The sequence below is a fragment of the Lipotes vexillifer genome, unplaced genomic scaffold (genome assembly GCF_000442215.2).
Source record: "Lipotes vexillifer unplaced genomic scaffold, Lipotes_vexillifer_v1.1 scaffold376, whole genome shotgun sequence".
Lineage (NCBI taxonomy): Eukaryota > Metazoa > Chordata > Mammalia > Artiodactyla > Lipotidae > Lipotes > Lipotes vexillifer.
The window spans coordinates 2124785-2144689 of NW_006785037.1; the positions used below are offsets into that span (position 1 = coordinate 2124785).

At 42.0% G+C, this 19905-nt stretch overlaps 2 protein-coding genes across 3 annotated transcripts in view; one reads left to right on the plus strand and one right to left on the minus strand.

Moving 5' to 3' along the window:
• Positions 1-9135, plus strand: part of VPS13B (vacuolar protein sorting 13 homolog B) — an 804491-nt gene extending 795356 nt beyond the window's left edge. For both annotated transcript variants that reach the window (XM_007457167.1, XM_007457166.1), the window contains exons 59-62: positions 1801-1977; positions 4275-4377; positions 4880-5129; positions 8849-9135. In XM_007457167.1, the coding sequence (XP_007457229.1) occupies positions 1801-1977; positions 4275-4377; positions 4880-5129; positions 8849-9097 (779 nt within the window). In that variant the 3' untranslated portion in view covers positions 9098-9135. The remainder of the gene's footprint in view (positions 1-1800; positions 1978-4274; positions 4378-4879; positions 5130-8848) is intronic.
• A 9327-nt stretch (positions 9136-18462) lies between these two features.
• On the minus strand, positions 18463-19646 carry COX6C (cytochrome c oxidase subunit 6C). The gene is made up of 2 exons (XM_007457169.1): positions 19533-19646; positions 18463-18576 (listed from the first exon to the last, which is right to left on the minus strand). Exons 1-2 carry the CDS (start codon positions 19644-19646, stop codon positions 18463-18465), a joined length of 228 nt encoding a protein of 75 aa, XP_007457231.1.
• Positions 19647-19905: the final 259 nt, after the last annotated feature.

A 19905-nucleotide genomic window follows, 5' to 3' on the forward strand; every position in this document is an offset into this window, starting at 1 on the left:
AAAGTCTGTGTCCTTTGATTTGATGCTATTCACTTTGAACTGTCTGCTATGAAATGATTTGAAGAGAAGACCCCAGGGTTCTTGCCTCTCCCAGTGCAGCCGGTTCCATTAATACTTCCCAGCTGCCCTGACTTCTGACCTCATAGACAGAGAGCAGAACATCAGATTCCTCAGACTGAAAACACGAGGCGAGCTCCCAGCCCAAGCACCAAGACTGGGTGTCTTGAGGGGGTGCTGAGACTGCCATCCCTTGGCCCCTGATAGCCAAGGTGGCCCAAGGCCAGCTGTGAGCAGCTTCTTCCACTTCCCTCATCATTTCTTTAAGAGGTTTGGGAAGCGGTGGTCTAGGCTGGGAAACAGACCTGTCGCCTCAGGTCATTCTTAATCTGTCAGTACGTGAACTTAAATGGCTCTGTCAAAATTTAGAGGAGTGGAATCCATGAAGAACATTGCCTTTACAACTGACCCAAAGGAACTGGCCTTTCATTTTACTGGATTTCGTTCAGTGGAATATTACTTGAAATTAGCAGGTCATTAACTGAGAACTGGAAATCTCCCTTTACCCAGGAGACTTTGAATTAGTGGCATTTGGAATAATGGGATTTGACATGTACTAAAATTTCTACCAGGGGACTGTGCATTTTCATTAATCCTAGCAGGTCTGAGCTGAAAACAGAGAATTGTCAAGAACTGTAATGAAATTTCTTCCTCTTACTGGGTTAGGGAACCCTTCACTCTGACATGGCAAAAAAAATCTGGACTGTTGGGGCCTTTAGTCGAACTCATCCCTGGTCTCTCAAGGTAAGAGGAGCAAGGAGGGGACCCACAGAGGCTGAGGGATTCGCCCTCCAGCTCTGAGCATGGCCTGGCTGCCCTGTGGGAAAGCCGTTAGAGCAAAGAGCCGTGAGCGCAGGGTTTGTAGCTGTTCTCAAGTGAACAGTAAGTGGCCAAACCTCAGCTGAAGTGAGAGAAAAGGAAATTTTTCCAAGACTGGCAAAGGAAAGAGCTTGTTTTATAAACAGGATCAGTGAATAGCTTGGTGGTTAACAGCGAGGCTGTGACTCTGACTCTCTGGACTCCAATCCTGGCTCAAGCACAGGGCAGCTGTGTGACCTTGGGAAAAACTCCTTAACCTCCCTGTGCCTCGGTGGCCTTGTCTAGGAACTGAGGATAAAAGCCATGCCTGATTCCCTAGGATTGTGACAGTTAATGATCTCCTACAAGTAAGCTCTTAGCACATAGTAAGTACTCAAAACAGATTTGCTATAATAGCAATAATAGCTATATCAACACTCTTATTATATAATTATTAACATACTAACATTACATTACTATTAAATAATTGCCCTTATTCTTACTAAAAGACAGAACAAGGAAAGGGACTGGCCCTTTTCAGTTTTTTCATCCTCTTGATTCAGTGAAAATGTATTAGGCTCCCTCTCCTCCTAAGGAATTGGTAGCTCCTGTCCCTAAACTGTGTTGCCTGATTCCTGGAGAAAGATATGTGGGTGTCACTTGGGAATAGTCTGGCATGTGTATTAAATTCAAAACTGAACTTCACAGATCCTGACTATGTTGGGCCAAACCCAGTCTGAACATTGTGTTTTGATGAAGATAATAAATGTCTAACACATCCTCAATGTACTTAGATAAGTGGTAAACAAATGCATAGTAAAGAGCTTTATAATGAGGGTGGGGTTTCATTTTCAATCCAAACAAAACTGTGTTCCAGATTGAAGGTTTTCACTTTCTCAGGATTTTATGCATCAGTCCTTACCCGGGGCTTTTGTTGTTTTTCAGGTGCAATTGCTGGTATAGTCGATCAGCCAATGCAGAACTTCCAGAAAACATCGGAGGCTCATGGTTCAGCAGGACACAAGGCCAAGGGTGTTATCTCCGGTGTGGGGAAAGGAATCATGGGGGTGTTCACGAAGCCCATTGGAGGGGCTGCTGAGCTTGTGTCACAGACTGGCTACGGTGAGTCCTGGAGAACCAGCCAACTCAGACATCACTGATAAATTTGTGTTATTATACCAAGGTTTCCCTAAGATAATCTAGCCCCTCACATGACAGAGGAGTGAAAAATAAGATAGATAAATCTATAAATAGTCCTTTTTCTTACTTCTTTATGCTTATTTACACAAAGAGTTGAATTGGACTATGACTAATAAATTACGGTAATAAAATTATAAAACCAGGAAATCAAGTAATAATTTCAGTATATATAGGTCACAGAATCATTTTCAAGTCATTTAATAAAATCGACTTTAATGAAAAGTAACCAGTTAGAGGTTGAGGGCAATAAATCCAATACACTGAAGCAGAAAGTAGACTTACTTTCTCTGGTGAGCAATTTGAGAGAAAAAAATAAGTTATAAAGCAGGAAGATATCTTTAAAAGACAATGCGTCTGTATTTGGAGAATGAGAGAGGAGCATGCGTGCGTCGGTGGGTGCGTGCACACTTGCCCATGCAGCTTGGCGTCAGGCATGGCTTTCTCGCCAGCAACTGTGCTGCTCTTGCAGCCAGGCCCAGTCTCCTGGCCAGTGTCAACAAAGGTGCATGACCTGCCACTGAAAACCCTTCCCTGAGCAGACAGGTGCGGAGAACTTGGGCTCATGGAACTACTGCTTTAGGCTGGTGCCAGGCCTCTCCACGCGCGCACACACACGTGCGCGCAGGAGCAGTGGATGCGTGGGAGAGGAAGTGCCTCCTCCTGTGCTAATTTTCTGCATTCTTGGCAGAGCACATTAAAGTGACTTTACAGAACTAGGCAACTGGAATTGTTACCTTTTTCTTTTTATTGGCCGGACCTCGCGTCTTGCAGAATCTTAGTTCCCCGCCCAGGGATTGAACACTCGGCCCTTGGCAGTGAAAGTGCAGAGTCCTAACCACTGGACCGCCAGGGACCCTGGAATTGTTAACCTTTTTACCTAAAGTCAGTGTCATCGTTTTGGTCATGAAGTGGCTGGCTGGCTGGCTGGCACCACAAACTACGGGCAGGAGCTTTGCATCTGTATCTGCATCTGGCCATAATGTCTGCAGGGTGCATTTGACTGCAGCCTCCTGCGCCTCACCAGGTCTGACAAGAGGCAGCCCAGATTAGGGCATACAACCCGTGTCTGAAAGGAAGAGAGCAGGAGACGAGTGCCCACACTCAGGCAACCATCCGGAGAGGCTCCTTTAAGAGACCACACAGACAGGAACATGTGTTCCTCTCGCTCTTCCCCTCACCTCCTCCCCCTCAAGTTCTGTCTCTCACTCCGTGAATGACATTTTCACTCACAGGGAAACTGACAAAAAGAACTGCTGCAACTTATAACTGGACAAAGTTAAATGCTCCCTTATCAAATACTTAACACGTTAATAAAAACAGTATTCCTTTTTGTTATAGACTGCAGTGAGGTAAAGTCAACTTACACGTCATAAATTCCTCTGGTCTTGAAAATGCCATTGTCCCTCACTGTGTTTCCCAAGGCTGAGGAACTCTCCCTTATGGAAGAGCACCTCAGAACAGAGCTTCACGTGGGCCTTGCTGGTTTCCATCATTCCTGTAAAACTTTTTATTACTGCACTGAAGGTTTTACAAACCACTAACTCTTAGTCTAATGACTGTGCCTCGTTTATAAACATTTACAAGCCCTCAGAAAGCACACATGCTGTACCATCTTTGGTTCTGAAGAGTCTCTTTAGAGGACTGCATGGCTGCTGCTGGGTACCCTCGTTTGGTGCTGGCACCAGGGAGAGCATGTAATAAACCAGAGGCCCCAAGAGCACTCATAAATGTATATGGATTCATGTTTAACAGCTGGATTAAGTCACTTAAATACTGTAACTAGGCAAACCATGTGCCTTTGTGTGCATCTCTGTGTGTGTTGTGTTTTCTATTTCACCAGCCACAGCAGAGATACAGAAGTATTGTAATATTCAGCAAGGAAGTCAACTAACAATCTTGACTTTGTGTCACATAAATTGTAAATGATGTGTAAGCTATTGCTCCAGACTGATTACTCCCAGGAGCATTATGCATCCTCTAATTGCCAGTCTATGCTTGGACTGTAGCTCATTCATATTTCAGTTTGCAGCTAATATAAGATCACCAGGGTTAAGAGCATTGCAATGTTTAATGATTATCTATATACTTGATTCCAAAGATGTGACATCATTTTGGATCTGTAGCATTTTATGGATGGCTTTAAGCAGATGACATCACTGTAGCATGAAACTGTTTTCCAGAAAACAGCTAGTAAAACTCCCTTACTTCTCTTACCACAGGTATTTTACACGGAGCTGGACTTTCTCAGCTTCCCAAACAGCGCTATCAGCCAAGTGACCTGCATGCTGACCAAGCTCCAAACAGCCACGTCAAATACGTCTGGTAAAATTATCTAGACACTTGTTCAACTATACACGTGCGCTGTATGTTAACAGGGCCTGGCTTGCTCTCAAGCTAACGGGCCACACTTCCAGGGGAGCCCAAGAGGAGCAGCTGTTTTCGGGGAAAGGCTGCCATCCACAGATCTGGGCTGGCAGCAGGACGCCCCTGCCCCACACACACGTCCCACTCAGGGGTGGATGCGCACTGGCAGAGGTGCCCGGGCCTGCAAGAGGGCCTGAGATTCTCTATGGAGCCAGTGTTCTAATTAGGGGTGACATTTCTAATGGGAAGAAAAAGGAATTACCAAAGCCAAGGGTTATCTTTGTCTCCAGGAGGAGCTGGGTTCTGTTGACCAGAATCAGAATTAAAGTGACAATTACATTTCAAACTGAAATTAATAATCAGATTGGTGAGGGCCTTTGCCTTGGTACAAACAGTGAGCCCTGATAAGTGACCATCTTTTCTAAGCTGGCTTTGGCCTCAATTTTCTCCTTTGAAACAGGAAAATGCTTCAGTCTCTGGGCAGACCAGAAGTCCACATGGCCCTGGATGTGGTTCTGGTGAGGGGCTCGGGCCAGGAGCACGAAGGGTGCTTGCTGCTGACGTCAGAAGTGCTCTTCGTGGTGAGTGTCAGCGAGGACACCCAGCAGCAGGCCTTCCCTGTCACGGAGATCGACTGTGCGCAGGACAGCAAGCAAAGCAACCTGCTCATCGTGCAGCTTAAGCAGCCAAGAGTGGCCTGTGATGTAGAGGTACATTTTGGAAAATGGGGTGACCAGGGTTAGCTGCCGGCAAGGTTGAGACACAGGGTGACCGCAGGTACCAGGCATTTATGAGCCAGCAGCGTCTGGAGTGGATGCTGGAGACCAGGAGGGCTGCCAGGGGAAAGGGTGTGGGCAGCAAGGAGGCCGATGGACTCAGAGCTGGGGCTAAGCCACCATAGGAATTGAAGGTTGGCTGTCATGGAGCTGGGGTGCTGGAGCTCCAAAACAAGCAGGTCTGAAGAAGGGCCAGGACCAAGGCAGCAATTCCATGCAAACACTCCACAAAGCAGGCCTCCTGGTCTGAACACAGAGCAGGCTCAAGTCTGCACGTGGCCTGGGAGTGACTGCAGCAGGTCACTTTAGCAGGGACAGGAGAGGACCACCATAGAAGTGAGGGGTGTCATGAGGGAAACAAGGCACAAGCAGTAGGCCTGATCTTTGCAAGCTCACAAACCAGGAGGCCTGACTCACTCCCCTCCCTCATTCCCAACTCCTCAAGAGTTCAGGGTCAAAATTTTGTCAACTCTCTCCCATCCCCTGCTCTAGACTGTGTGGCTCTGTGTTCCCTTTCCAATAGGACGCTTTCCCATCCCCTAAGTAGCACAAGGTGCCTCCTGGGGATGCTGCTCAGGCTCTTGGGGCAGCTCCCTGGCCACACAGCTCCTGAGATGTGCTGGCTGCTGGCTCCCGGCTCCACATAAGTTGATGTAGAATGGATGTTCAGGTGGGGCATTCTGGGTGTCAGGGGTCAGAGGTGAACAGCAGCGCAGCCCGGGGTGAGCAGGTGCACCCACTGCAAAACTGCTCTGCCTCTGCCCTCCCTGCTGACTGCCTGATCCATGGGGCCCTGAGAGTTGACCTCAGAGACAGACACCTTTTTTTTCCCCCACACAGCTTGATGGGGATGGACCAGAGGCAAGGTGTAGCCTGCCTAACTTAGGGTCTGAGTAGCCCCAGGAAAAGGACAGTAAACCTGCCTCCAGCAGGTCCTGCCTGATGCCTCCTCTCACTATTTTCTTCCTGGTACGGGAGCCTGCGTCTCCCTCACACCACTGTTTGCGTAAAATTATTTGAGAAGATGGAAGGCAGCCAACCACAACAACTCTGAGATTTCTCTAGTTTCTTGGATCGTAATCAGTCAGGCTTTAAGCTGGGGCTTGGCACTAAGACTACATTGCTGGTTCGAGTCGATGACTTTCTGGGAATAAACAGAGGTCAGATGTCCAGCCTGACTTTATTAGATCTGCCAAAATCTTCTGATCCAGATGACAATAAAGCAGCAGTGATCTGGCTACAGGCCTTGGCAGGGGATAGTATCATTATCTTCAAGTCCTTGGTCCTTAACGAAAAGCTCCCAAAGCCCTGAGGAATATCTGTGACCATTGTTATTCCTTAGTTGCTTGGGAAATATTTCAGATCTTAAACTATTGAGACTAGAGAATCATCTTTAGCTGTTAAACTGTCTTCAACTGTGATCCTTCTCTTTGGCTTTTCTGCTTGAGGAGGGGATAGATACTGTGGGGAATTACAGCTGGAGGGGAACAGACCTCAGTTTCTCCAGGGGTTACTGAGATGACAGGTGGAGTCACCCCTCCCGCCCCCCCAGAAGTTACCAAGGCTAATTGAGACCATGGGATCAGTGAGTTAGAGGCAGAAGCACTAACAAACACTCCGGGCGCCATGCTCACCACTCGTTTTCCATTGGTGTTCAGTGATAACAGGGTTGGGGTGAAGGGGTGGCTGAATCAGAGGCAGGAAGAGTTGACAGAGCAGGAATACTGCAGGTTAGCTACGGAGCTTACACAGCAGCACCCGGCACTGGGCAGACCTGGGCAAACTGGTAGATACCAAGCATGCTTTCAGCCTCCAAATTGCACTTTCTCACTATCTGTTTCCTTTACCTCTAAACCCCAACTCCGTATTAACAAAAAGTAACTGCCCAATTAATCCTGTGTCCAAACCCTAACCTCCTCCCTCACCCCAATGGAGAGCCAAGCTGCAGAACAAAATGGTCTTTTTGTTGTTGTTGTTGTTGAGAGATAGATAGATAGTAGACCCTTCCTTAATAGTGCTATATATAATCCAGTGTATTTTCAAAATGGGAGTAGGGGAGTCACTCAGCAGTGCTGCCTGACAGTGCGTTTTCCTCAGTGGCCATACCTCACCTAATCCACAGATATTAAGCTGGGCTGGGAAGCCTACCCATTATCTCCCAGTGAAAACTAAAGAACAGTATTTTTAAATCTTTACATGAAATGGCTTTTCTGGGATTTTTGCTCTAGATGCTAGGAAACACAGCTCCTTTGAATTTTGGAAGGAATTAATTTGTAGATGACATCATTCGGTATATTCAAATATGGCAGGATTTTTTTAAAAACCAGCATTTGCTTTTCTTAGTTAAATGCAGCCATTTTTAGGGTAATAATTGCTTAATATGCCTGGCACATTATTGAAATCCCTTATGAGAGGCTCACAATGAGTCAGAAGGTCAATTTATTCCTTGGCCATGTTCCTTTCACAACACGGGTTTTCCTGTGCTGCTGTTCAGGAGGAGCAATTAAGACTCTTGTGTATTCAGAGCTTTCCAGCTGAATCCTGACCCCATCAAATGATATCATCAGAGCTCTGGCTTTTGCCTGGTGGTGCACAGCTTTCATCTGTCAGTGAATCTTTGGGGGCCTTTCTTTCCCAAGCTTAAAAATAAGAGACTGAACTCTAATGGATGCCCTACTTATTCCTTATTTCTCTGGCAGGCAGACCTCTCTCTTTACCATCCCACTGGCTTTCTGTAGCTTTTAAGACACCCTTGGCTGCATCGTCTCTGTGCCCTACACAGAAATATATAAATTCTTTACTACTATTTCAAAACCTAAAAAGCCCTCATTAAAATGTTTATAATTCTTCCAGAGTGGTCTTTCCAACATTTGGTAGGTAAAGACCACTCAAAGGTCAGTGGCTACCTGATCCCCACAGGTCAGTGGCTTACACTGGAGACTTCCCACTCCACTTGATTTACACAGTAGATAGCTACAGCATTTCAGGATGGGAGGAATTTATAGCTCCACTTGCCTTTGATGGGTACTTTCTCAGAGAATCTCTCTTAAGAACTTAGGTAGTATATCTATCTCAGTTCTCCTATTTGAGTTCCACTGAAGATGAGCCAGACTTTTATGAACCATAAATGTACTTTGCATCCTCCCTCTTTTCCATAAAAATTTCCCCTTCCTCTGCCCAGTTTATTTTCTCTGGCTTTAAATCCTAGTATTTATAAAAGCAGAAAATGTTACAGTTCAAAAGGTATTTGTTTTTCTAATGCTCTGTCCAAAGCCACTGGGTTTGAAAGAGGTAAAGAGGTTCTGTCTGGAGAGGTTTGCGGAGACAAGCAGACAGAGCTTTTATCTCAGGGTTTAACTTGATTAGATTCAAGCAGAGGAAAGACACTTTTCTCCTTTGTTCCCGGACCAGGCTAGTAAAGAGCCAGGTGACAGATGTTCTGAGAGTTAATGAGTAAAATATTCTGAAATCGTCAACTTCAAACAAACATGGGAGTTTTTACACAACACCAAATGCTTATTCGGTGGCTTTATTAGATAACCTAAAAGGCACAACATCCAATGTCTCAAGGCAAGAGAAGGAATGATTTTGTTATGGAAGTCTCCGTATGAGTGTTTGTTTGGCAACTAAAAAAATCTTTTTTTGGAACCCAGGTGGATGGAGTTCGAGAGAGACTGTCAGAGCAACAGTATAACAGACTTGTGGACTATATCACAAAGACATCTTGTCACCTGGCCCCCAGCTGCTCTTCCATGCAGACACTATGCCCTGTGGTGACTGTGGAACCTCTCCCTTCCACTGTGAAAACATACCATTATATGGTTGAGCCACACTTTGCCCAAGTCTTCATCAGTAAATTTACCATGGTGAAAAATAAAGCCCTGAGGAAAGGGTTCCCTTGAGTCCCCTCTGAGGTGTTGATTCCTGCTTGTGCAATTTATTTCTGAAAAAGAAACCTAATGAGCTCTAACAACATCTAATGTGGACAAAACCCACTGTTCTATAGTTGTTATAGTAATTTCCTAGCCTCTTCTAAAACTAATTCAGGTTCTTCCTTTTTCCCAAAACTAAGATACTTCAAAATTGAGTGACTGATGATTGATTAAAAAACCTATTCCTTCCCCATTTGGGGACAATGAACAGAATCCTATTATTAATCTTATCGCGTGCAGAAAATACATTCCTTTTTGCTGTTTGCTAAAATTTCGACTATAATTAGGCTCTGTTAACTCTAACACAAAACATGGTCAGGCTTTGGAAACAGATTAAAACTTCATCCCCAGCTGCATCTGTTTTTAGGCTGAGACAACTGCCTAATACCCTCATCTGCAGAGGTTCAGATTCTTTGTATGAAATTAAATGCTTAGGAGCTTACTGTTCAACTTGTTAATAAATTTGTTACTTAAATGTGATGCTGTTTCTTTAAGTGAATACATTCCTAAACCTTTATGGAAATTTACAAAACATTCTGATGACTGTCCAGGTACTTTTTTGGAAAAAATGTTTTTCTAGTTTGTTTTACTAGGCAAGCTTAGAGAATCTTTTGTCTACTGATAAAAACAGACCCCAGGTGCTCAGGTGAGTTTCTTTAGTTCCATAAGCAAAACACTACTGGGGAACTCCCACTACTGGATATTCTTGTGGAGGGACTCACCCGGATGCATTGGCAGACTCAAGAACCCAAACATTAACCTGAATAATAGTTTATTTTGCTGACTTGGCTTGATCAAGCATAAAGATATTCCCAGTATCTGACATTCTTTTGTATTTAAAGATGGATTTGGCTTAAGATCCTGGGTCACCAGGTACCACCTTTAATATTCAGTAAAAATTTGATACTCCAATTAAAACACATTTTTACTCATTACATCCAAACTTGGGCCTACAACCGGATACCTACAATTGGGAGATGCTAAGAAAATTCAGTTTCAAATGCCCACTTTTAACTTTCTTTAAACTTAATAAGCCTCACATGTTATTGGGCATAAGAGGTCACTGCATAGTTGTTTGCTGTTAATGGAAATTCAGGCTGAATATGGAAAACACGGTTCCACCATTTGCTGTAATCATACTCATTTAGGAAAGTTTTGTCAACCTCGAGTATTTTTAAGATTGTAAATATGTATTAAGTCGTATGGTAATTTTGCATACTACTTTAAGAATTGTTATATGAAATTGTTCAAGATAAAAGGAATCCTTGAATTACTGATAACACATAAATGTAGGTTATTAAAATGCAGCTTTTCACTGATACTTGGGTTTATTACAGTTTACATCATTGGAACTCAGGAATTTTGCATGAGTTAAAAAGAAAATTTTTGTTAACATAATAAAAGAACTGGTGATTAAATTAGCTGTGGCTAAAATACACTTAATTCTTAAAGCTCTCCATAGTATCACTTTGATCACAACAAAACCACAATTATTAAAGGGGAGAAAGGTCCTAAGACCTCCCTGAAAAAATGTTATTACCACACTCTAAATTAGCAGATATTACTCAATCGCAATTCCAATTAAATAACACAACTTTTTCTAGACTAGATGTATATTCCATATTGTACAGTTAGGTTTTCAATAAAGTAATACTGAGTAAAAAAACCCTTAAATTTTAATTACCTACTATTATATCTGTCCAGTGGTTGGATCCAGTAGGGCAATCCGGTGACAATGAAGTCCAAAGACGTTTTATTGGAAAGGCAAGTCTCTGTTCCTTTTAAGAGCCCACAGTATAGTAGTCATGTAGGCTCATGCAGACCCCTTAAACCCATGGCCCAGGCAGTTACCTCAGTGAAATGGACAAAATGTGAGGAATCAAAAATGTCCTAAAACAATGAAAATTTTAAAAAATATTGAAATCAGGTTATCGTCCTAAGATTCATAAAATTAAAAATCCCTGACCAATTCTAATGCAAGTACCCTGAACTGTAAGTATTAGCAAGAGTAACTGCACAAAAATTTAGTGTCCACAGTATTTGTCAATTGTTTATTTATCATGAGAAGCTATTCATATGCAGGAACACAGGTAAGTGACAAACTTCCATGGAACTCAACCCAAAGAAATTCTGTGGAGAAAAACAGAGTGGCCAAGTTAATGACAATCATTCTCTTAATACCTCACCACCCTGGAGAACCCTTGAGGTCTACTGCTACCAGTGGAAGCCACACTTTGATCACTCACCCTTAGCCCAGCAGCAGCCCTGTTCAGGCTGCCTGGGCTCCAGGTCCATTCTCCCCCATGCTCCCTAACCTCCCTGACCAGCCTCTTTTCCATTTGGGACATTCACACCTTACTTTGGGGTTTTTTGCTTTCATTTACCAAATTCTGCTTTTTTCCTTCAAGTCCACCCCGCTCTGCTCCCTTCTCATACCCGTACTGTTCTTAAAAACCAGTAGCCCATCTGTTCTAAACATTTCTATTCCTATCTCCAAATCTGTTCCTTTTTCTTATTGTTTTTTAAACAATCAACTTCTTGTAAGTAAAAGGTAAAAAAAAAAAAATTTTTAAAAACCAGCCTATTAACATCTGATTATGAAATGCATACCCACTGTGGAAGTTTTGAAAATTTCAAAGGTACAAGAAAACAGCAATGTTAAGATTCCACACACAACCACTAATATTTTCTTGATCTTTTTACCTTCAGCCTTTTTTTCTGTGCACTCTTTAACATAGATCACCCTTTACAAAATACATTCTTAGTTTTCTATTCTACTAATTTCTGTTACTTTGTGATTACCAATTCTAAGGGACATTAATAGTCCATGATATGAATGTCATAAATTCCTTATCAATTTTCCAACCACTGGGAATAAAGTTGTTTTTCTACTATTATGTATTATATATATTAAACTGTGGCATGTATCTATCTGTGACTCAGATACCTCCTTAATATAAACTACAGAAATGGAATGTAATAGAATTGAATCTTATATTAAGCAAAAGTTATTCATAGTCAAAATTATCCTTATATCTTTTAGAAAACTGATCTGAGTCCAGTACAGCAGGTCTCCCCCACACCCCAGATCTTGGGAAAGATCACACACACACACACTCTCACACATACATACATATGGCAGTTGGAATGCTCCTTCAGGAACAGTCTACCTGAAAAAAAATAGCACATTCACATTCCCCTTGTCACAGCAAACTCACACGGGGGTGGTAGACAGGATCTTTAACTCTACTTGAATTGTTCTACCTTACTATTTTGTTGAGCTTGAATGAAGTTAAACACATGAACTACAAGACTCCATAGTACAAATAGTTTCACCAGGTACTGGACATGCTTTCAAATCAATTTAACAGATGACCTTTCATCAGCACACAAGCCAGTCCTCTTCTAGACACAGAACCGCAATCACACTGTCCATAAGGCAGTGGACCTTAACCACCCAAACTAGAATCTCTGGAAAGCCACCAAGTCACCTATGGACATCCAAATAACAAACTATAAAAGGTGTCCAAAACTTGTTTTTTAAAGCACTTCTAAAAATGTGATTTTCCTGATGCCAATCTAGCAGTAATAGCACAACATGCAAAATGATTCTGAACATAAAATTAACTTCATGTCAGCAAGATGGTGCAGTAACAAAGCTCCATACCCCTACTCCCTAAGAGAAAAAGCAAAGACACACGGACCAAAGTGTCTTTGTGAGAACTGCAGAAATCAATTAAGCTGCAACAAACAAGCGAACACCTAAATATGAAAAAGCTGCACTCAAAATGGCAGGAAATGTCATGCACTTTTTTCTCACCCTTGCCCCACCCCCTTCTCAATACAGGAGTGTGGTCAGGAGGAAAGTGACCAATTCCTGACTCCTCCTTCAGGGCAGAAGGAAAAGTGAAGACCCTGTATGCAATGTTCTGGCTTATTTGAGGGCTTCCCAAGGGACTGCTTCTATCTTTATCTCAGAGCACTGATGAGAATGGTGACAGAGTTTAACTGACTTATGAGACACCACCAAAAAGACCAACCTATGTACTCTGGAAGTGCGAGAAGGGGCAGAGAGTTTATTTGAAGAAATAATGGCCAAAATCTTCCCAAATTTGAGGAAAGAAATGGATATATAAATACAAGATGTTACTGGAAGTTAGATGAACCCAAAGAGACCCAACACCAAGACACATTATAATCCAACTGTCAAAAACCAAAGACAATGGATCTTGGAAGCACCAAGAAAAAAATGATTCATTGCCTACAAGGGAGCCTCTGTAAGATTATCAGTGGATTTCTCAGGAGAAACCTTGCAGGTCACAAGGATGTCAGATGGTAAATACAAAGTGCTCACACACACACACACACACACACAAATTACCAATCAAGAATACTATAACCAGCAAAAATGTCCTTCAAAAATCAGTAAGAAAATTAAGACGTTCCTAGATTAAAAAAAAAAAACCTAAAAGATAGGAGTTCATTACTACTAGATCTGCAATGAGAGTTCTTCAAGTTGAAACAAAATTACACTAGACAGGGACTTCCCTGGTGGAGCAGTGGTTAAGAATCCGCCTGCCAATGCAGGGAACACGAGTTGGATCCCTGGTCCGGGAAGATCCCACATGCTGCAGACCAACTAAGCCCGTGCACCACAACTACTGAGCCTGCGCTCTAGAGCCCGCAAGCCACAACTACTGAATCCCGTGCGCCTACAGCTCACGCTCCGCAACAAGAGAAGCCACTGCAATGAGAAGCCCGCGCACCGCAACACGAAGAGTAGCCCCTGCTCACCGCCACTAGAGAAAAAAGCACAAAGACCCAACACAGCCAAAAATAAATAATAAATAAATAAATTACACTAGGCAGTAACTCAAAAGCCATGTGAAGATATAAAGTTCACTGGCGAAGGCAAATATATGAATAAATATAAAAGCCAGTGTTGTAACTGTTTCATATCCCCACTTTTAATTTTGTAGGATTTAGAGACAAAAGCTCTAAAAAAAAGAAATCTATGTTAATGGGTACACAATATCTAAAAATACAATTTGTGGCATTAGTAACAAAGCAGGGGAGCAGAGTTGTAAAAGAGAATTTTTGTATGTGACTGAAATAAGTTGTTACCAATTCAAAATAGATTATAACAATAGGTTGGTTTAAACTCCCCAAAAGTCATAGACCTGAGGAATGGATACAAAACAAGGTCCAACTATGAGCAGTCTACAAGAGATACACTTTAGATCCAAAGACACACATAGTTTAAAAGCTAAGGATGGAAAATGATTCCATACAAACAGCAATCAAGAGAGCGCGAGTGGCTATACCATTAGCAGACAAAACAGACTTTAAGTCAAAAAATGTTACAAAGACAAAGGACATTATATAATGATTCACCAAGAAGGCAGATTATAAATATCAATACATATGCACCAAACATCAGAGCTTTGAAATATGTGAAGCAAATGCTAACAGAATTGAAGGGAGAAATAGACAGCTCTACAGTAATAGTGGGTGACTTAAAATACTTTCAATAATGGCTATAAGAACCAGACAGAAGATCATTAAGAAAATAAGTGGACTGGAGCACTACAGACCAATCAGATCTAAGAGACAAATACAGAACATTCTACCTAACATGAGAATACACATTTTTTTCCTCAAGTGCATATGGATTAATTTCCATGTTAGGCCATAAAACCAGACAATAGATTTTAAAATACTTAAGTCACATAAAGTATCTTTTCTGGTCACAAAAGATGAAACTAGAAATTTATACCAGAAGGAAAATAGAAAAATCCACAAATATGTTGAAATTAAACATACCCTCCAACAACCAGTGGGTCAAAGTGGGTATCAGAAAAGAAATTTAGGACTTCCCTGGTGGTGCAGTGGTTAAGAATCTACCTGCCAATGCAGGGGACACAGGTTTGATCCCTGGTCCGGGAAGATCCCACATGCCGTGGAGCAACTAAGCCCATGCACCACAACTACTGAGCCCGTGCTCTAGAGCCTGTGAGCCACAGCTACTGAGCCCATGTGCTCTCGGATCCACATGCCACAACTACTGAGCCCACATGCTCCAACTACTGAAGCCCACGCACTTAGAGCCCGTGCTCTGCAACGAGAAGCCACCACAATGAGAAGCCTGCGCACCGCAACAAAGAGTAGCCCCCACTCGCCACAAATAGAGAAAGCCCATGCACAGCAAAGAAGACCCAATGCAGCCAAAAAATAAAGAAAAAAGAAATTTAAAAAGAAGATCAAGTCAACAACCTAAGTTTATACCTTAAAAAGGTAGAAAAAGGGGCTTCCCTGGTGGCGCTGTGGTTGAGAGTCCACCTGCCAATGCAGGGGACACAGGTTCATGCCCTGGTCCAGGAAGATCCCACATGCCACGGAGCGGCTAGGCCCGTGAGCCGTGGCCACTGAGCCTGCGCGCCTGGAGCCTGTGCTCCACAACGGGAGAGGCCGCAACAGTGAGAGGCCCGCGTACCGCAAAAAAAAAAAAAAAAGGTAGAAAAAGAAAAGCAAGCTAAACGAAAGCAGGAAATAAAGATTAAACAAAACAGGGAACAGAAAAACACTAGAGCTACATCAACAAAATCAAAAGAGCTGGTTATTTGCAAAGATCAACCAATTTAACAAACCTTTAGTCAGACTAAGAAAAAAGAAAACTCAACTAAAAACAGAAATTAAAGAAGGGACATTATGTCACCAAATCAGATCACCCACATGAAATGGAATAATTCCTATAAACACACAACCTACCAAGAAATAAGAAACAGATTAACAGACTTATAACTAAGTAAGGAGATTAAATCAGCAATCAATAACCTCCCAACAAAGAAAAGCCCAGGATCAGATGGCTTCACAGGAAAATTCTACCAAACATCTAAAGAAGTTAACACCAATCCTCCTCAAACTATTCCAAAAAACTGAAGGGGGGGGCTTCCCTGGTGGCGCAGTGCTTGAGAGTCCGCCTGCCGATGCAGGAGACGCGGGTTCGTGCCCCGTTTCGGGAAGATCCCACGTGCCGCGGAGCGGCTGGGCCCGTGAGCCATGGCCACTGAGCCTGCGCGTCCGGAGCCTGTGCTCCGCAAATGGGAGAGGCCACAACAGTGAGAGGCCCGCATAACGCAAGGAAAAAAAAAAAAAAAAACTGAAGGGGGGTGGGGGTGGGGAAACATTTCCAAATTCACTCTATGTATTTTTTGTTTTCTATATATTTATATTAAGACATCTTAAACATTTCTGTATGATGGAGAGACTGCCCCCCACCATGTTTTCCTGAACCTCTCACATGTCTCTTGTGGCCAACAACTGACTCACTAACTCATTTAGGAATATAAAACATTCTATAAGACCAACATTACCCTTATATCAAAGTCAGACAAATATAACACAAGAAACTAGAGAGTAATATCCCAAATACAGATGCAAAAATCCTTAATAAAATACTAGCAAACAATTCAACAGCTCATTAAAAGGATTAAACACCATGACCAAGGATGATTCAACATATGAAAATATACCACAGAGCCACATGATCATCTCAACTAATTCAGAAAACGCATCTGAAAAATTCAATACCTTTTCATGATTAAAAAAAATTCAAATAAAGAACAGAAAGAAACTACCTCAGTATAATAAAGGTGATACACGAGAAACCCACAGCTAATATACTCAATAGTGAAAGGCTTAAAAGCTTCTCCAGGGCTTCCCTGGTGGCACAGTGGTTGAGAGTCCGCCTGCCGATGCAGGGGACACAGGTTCGTGCCCCGGTCCGGGAACATCCCACATGCCACGGAGCAGCTAGGCCCTTGAGCCATGGCCGCTGAGCCTGCGCGTCCGGAGCCTGTGCTCCGCAACGGGAGAGGCCACAACAGTGAGAGGCCCGCGTAATGCAAAAAAAAAAAAAAAAAAGCTTCTCCAAGGTCAGGAAAAAAAAAAAAAAAGGATGCCCATTCTTACCCCTTCTCTTCAACATAGTACTGGAAGTCCTAGTCAGAGCAATTAGGGAAGAAAAAGAAATAAAAGACATCCAAATTGCAAAGGAAGAAGTAAAACTATCTCTGCAGATGACCTGATCTTATATGCAGAAATCCCAAAAAGATTTCACACACACACAAAAAACTGTTAGAATAAACTCGGCAAAGCTGCAGGATACAAAATCAACGCACAAAATCAGCTGTGTTTCTAGATACTAACAATGAATAATCAGAAAAGCAAATTAAGGAAACAACCCCAATTACATTAGCATTAAAAAAAAAAATACAATTCTTAGGAATAAACTTCACCAAGGAGGCAAAAGACTTGTATACTGAAAGATACAAAACATTGCTGAAATTAAAGAAACAAATGGAAAGACATCCTGTGTTCATGTTCCCTTAACATCATATCCAAAAATTAATAAAATGGATCAAAGACCTAAAGGTAAGAGCTAATAGAACTATAAAACTTTTGCAGAAAATATAATACTTTACAACACTGGATCTGTCAATTTCTTAAGCATGACACCAAAAGCACAGGCAACAAAAGAAAAATTACATAAATTAGACTCCATCAAAATTTCAAATGTCTGTGCATCAAAGGACACAATTAACAGACTGAAAAGGCAATCCATAGAATGGGAGAAAATATCTAAATCATATCTGATAAGGAGTTTTAAATAACTCCCACAACTCAACAAAAACAATCCAATTAAAAGTGGGCAAAGGACTTGAATAGACATTTCTCCAGAGAACATACACAAATGGCCAAAAAGCATGGGAAAAGATGCTCAACATCATTAACTGTTAGGGAAAAGCAAACGAAGACCAAAATAAAACACCTCACACCCATTTGGATGTCTATCAAAAAACCAGAAAACAAGTGTTCACAATGATGTGGAGTAACTGGGACCCTTGTGAACAGAAGTTGGTGAAGTGAAAAATGGTGCAGCCACTATGTAAAATAGTATGGCGGTTCCTTAAAAAATTAAAAACAGAACTACCATATGACTTAGCAACTCCACTTCTGAGTATATACTCAAAAAAGTATTAAAGCAGGGTATCAAAGAGATATCTGCACACAAAGCAGCAGCATTATTCACAGTAGCCAAAAGCAATCCAAGTGTCCACTAACAGATGATTAAACAAAATGTGGTATATAGATAAAATTTACTTAGATGAAAAGAGTTCTGAAGACTGGTTGTACAACAATGTAAATGTACTTGACAATACTGAACTGTACACTTAAAAATAAAGTTAAGACTGTATATTTTATATATATTGCCACAGTTAAAAAAGATTTCAAACAGTAATTTCAAATAACCATATTACCTTTATATTCCAAAATCACTTTGCACTCTGAAAGATACCAGCTTTCCTCATCTCCTCAAAATCTTTTATGGAATCATAATTTCTGTAGAAATCTGCATATGCCTTCTTTCTTGGTTCAGCCACAGCAAACTAAAAGGTAACATCACATTTAGGACTTATTTTTTTTAATTATTAGAAACAATATCTAAAGACAACATAAATCACCAAGTTTTTGTTCACTTTGAATCCTACTTATCTTGAATCCTATTATTAAGGCCCTTAAAGAGGTAATTAAGTTAAAATGAAGTCTTTAGGGTGGGTCCTAACCCAACATGACTAGCATCCTTAGAGGAGAAGAAATTTCAGACAGGAACAATGCTAACACACAGAGGACCATGTGATGAGAGAGAGAAGACAGGAATACAAAGCCAAGGAGAGAGGCCTCAGAAATCAATCCCACAGCCAACTTTTGTTTCGGCCGCGGCGCAGGGCATGCAGGATCTTATTTCCCCAACCAGGGATCGAACCAGTGCCTCCTGCAGTGGAAGCACGGAGTCTCAACCACTGGACTGCCGGGGAAGTCCCCCACAGCTATCTTGATCTTGGATTTTTAAGCCTTGAAAAAAAAATTTCTATTGTGGAAGCCACCCAGATTGTGGTATTTTGTTATGGCAGCCCTAGCAAACCAAGACAGCTTCATTTAAAGATGGAGGACAAGCTACCTGGGGAATAAGATACTTTCCCATCACACTGCGGTGGGTCGAGAAAGGGTAAGAGGAAAGGAGAACATTAAAGAGGGAATTTCTTTAAAAGACTCTAGGGCCTTCCCTGGCGGTCCAGTGGTTAAGACTTCACCTTCCAACGCAGGGGATGTGGGTTCGACCCCTGGTTGGGGAGCTAAGATCCCACATGCCTCGTGGCCAAAAAACCAAAACATAAAACAGAAGCGGTATTGTAACATGCTTAATAAAGAATTTTAAAATGGCCCACGTCAAAAAAATCTTAAAAAAACAAAAGACTCTATATTCTATGAAAATAAAATACATTTTCAAATTTAAAACACATTTTTGGAGCATGAGCACGAAGTAAAAATAAAACATACATACCTTATAGAAAGTTGCAGCTCCCAAGGAGACAATGATTGCTCCAACAATATGAAAACGCAGACGCTTGGCCAGAAGGCCACGCATCTGAGGTTTTGTCAAAGAACTGGAAGCCATGGTAGTTTTTCTCCTTGACAGCTAAAATAATAAAAGACAACTCTTAGAACATAAGATACCTAAAGAACTCTTCTGCATAATGCATTTTAGTACTCAGTGAAGCACAGGCAGGACAGTGGACCGACTCCTCTCCCAAACCCTAAGGTCTTTACTGGCTTCGCGGTTTCATCTTCTCACACGGTGAACGACCACCCTAAATAAGCAAGATCAAAGCCCAACAGTAGTAACCAGGGAACAAGAACGACAAAAACCTCACCCA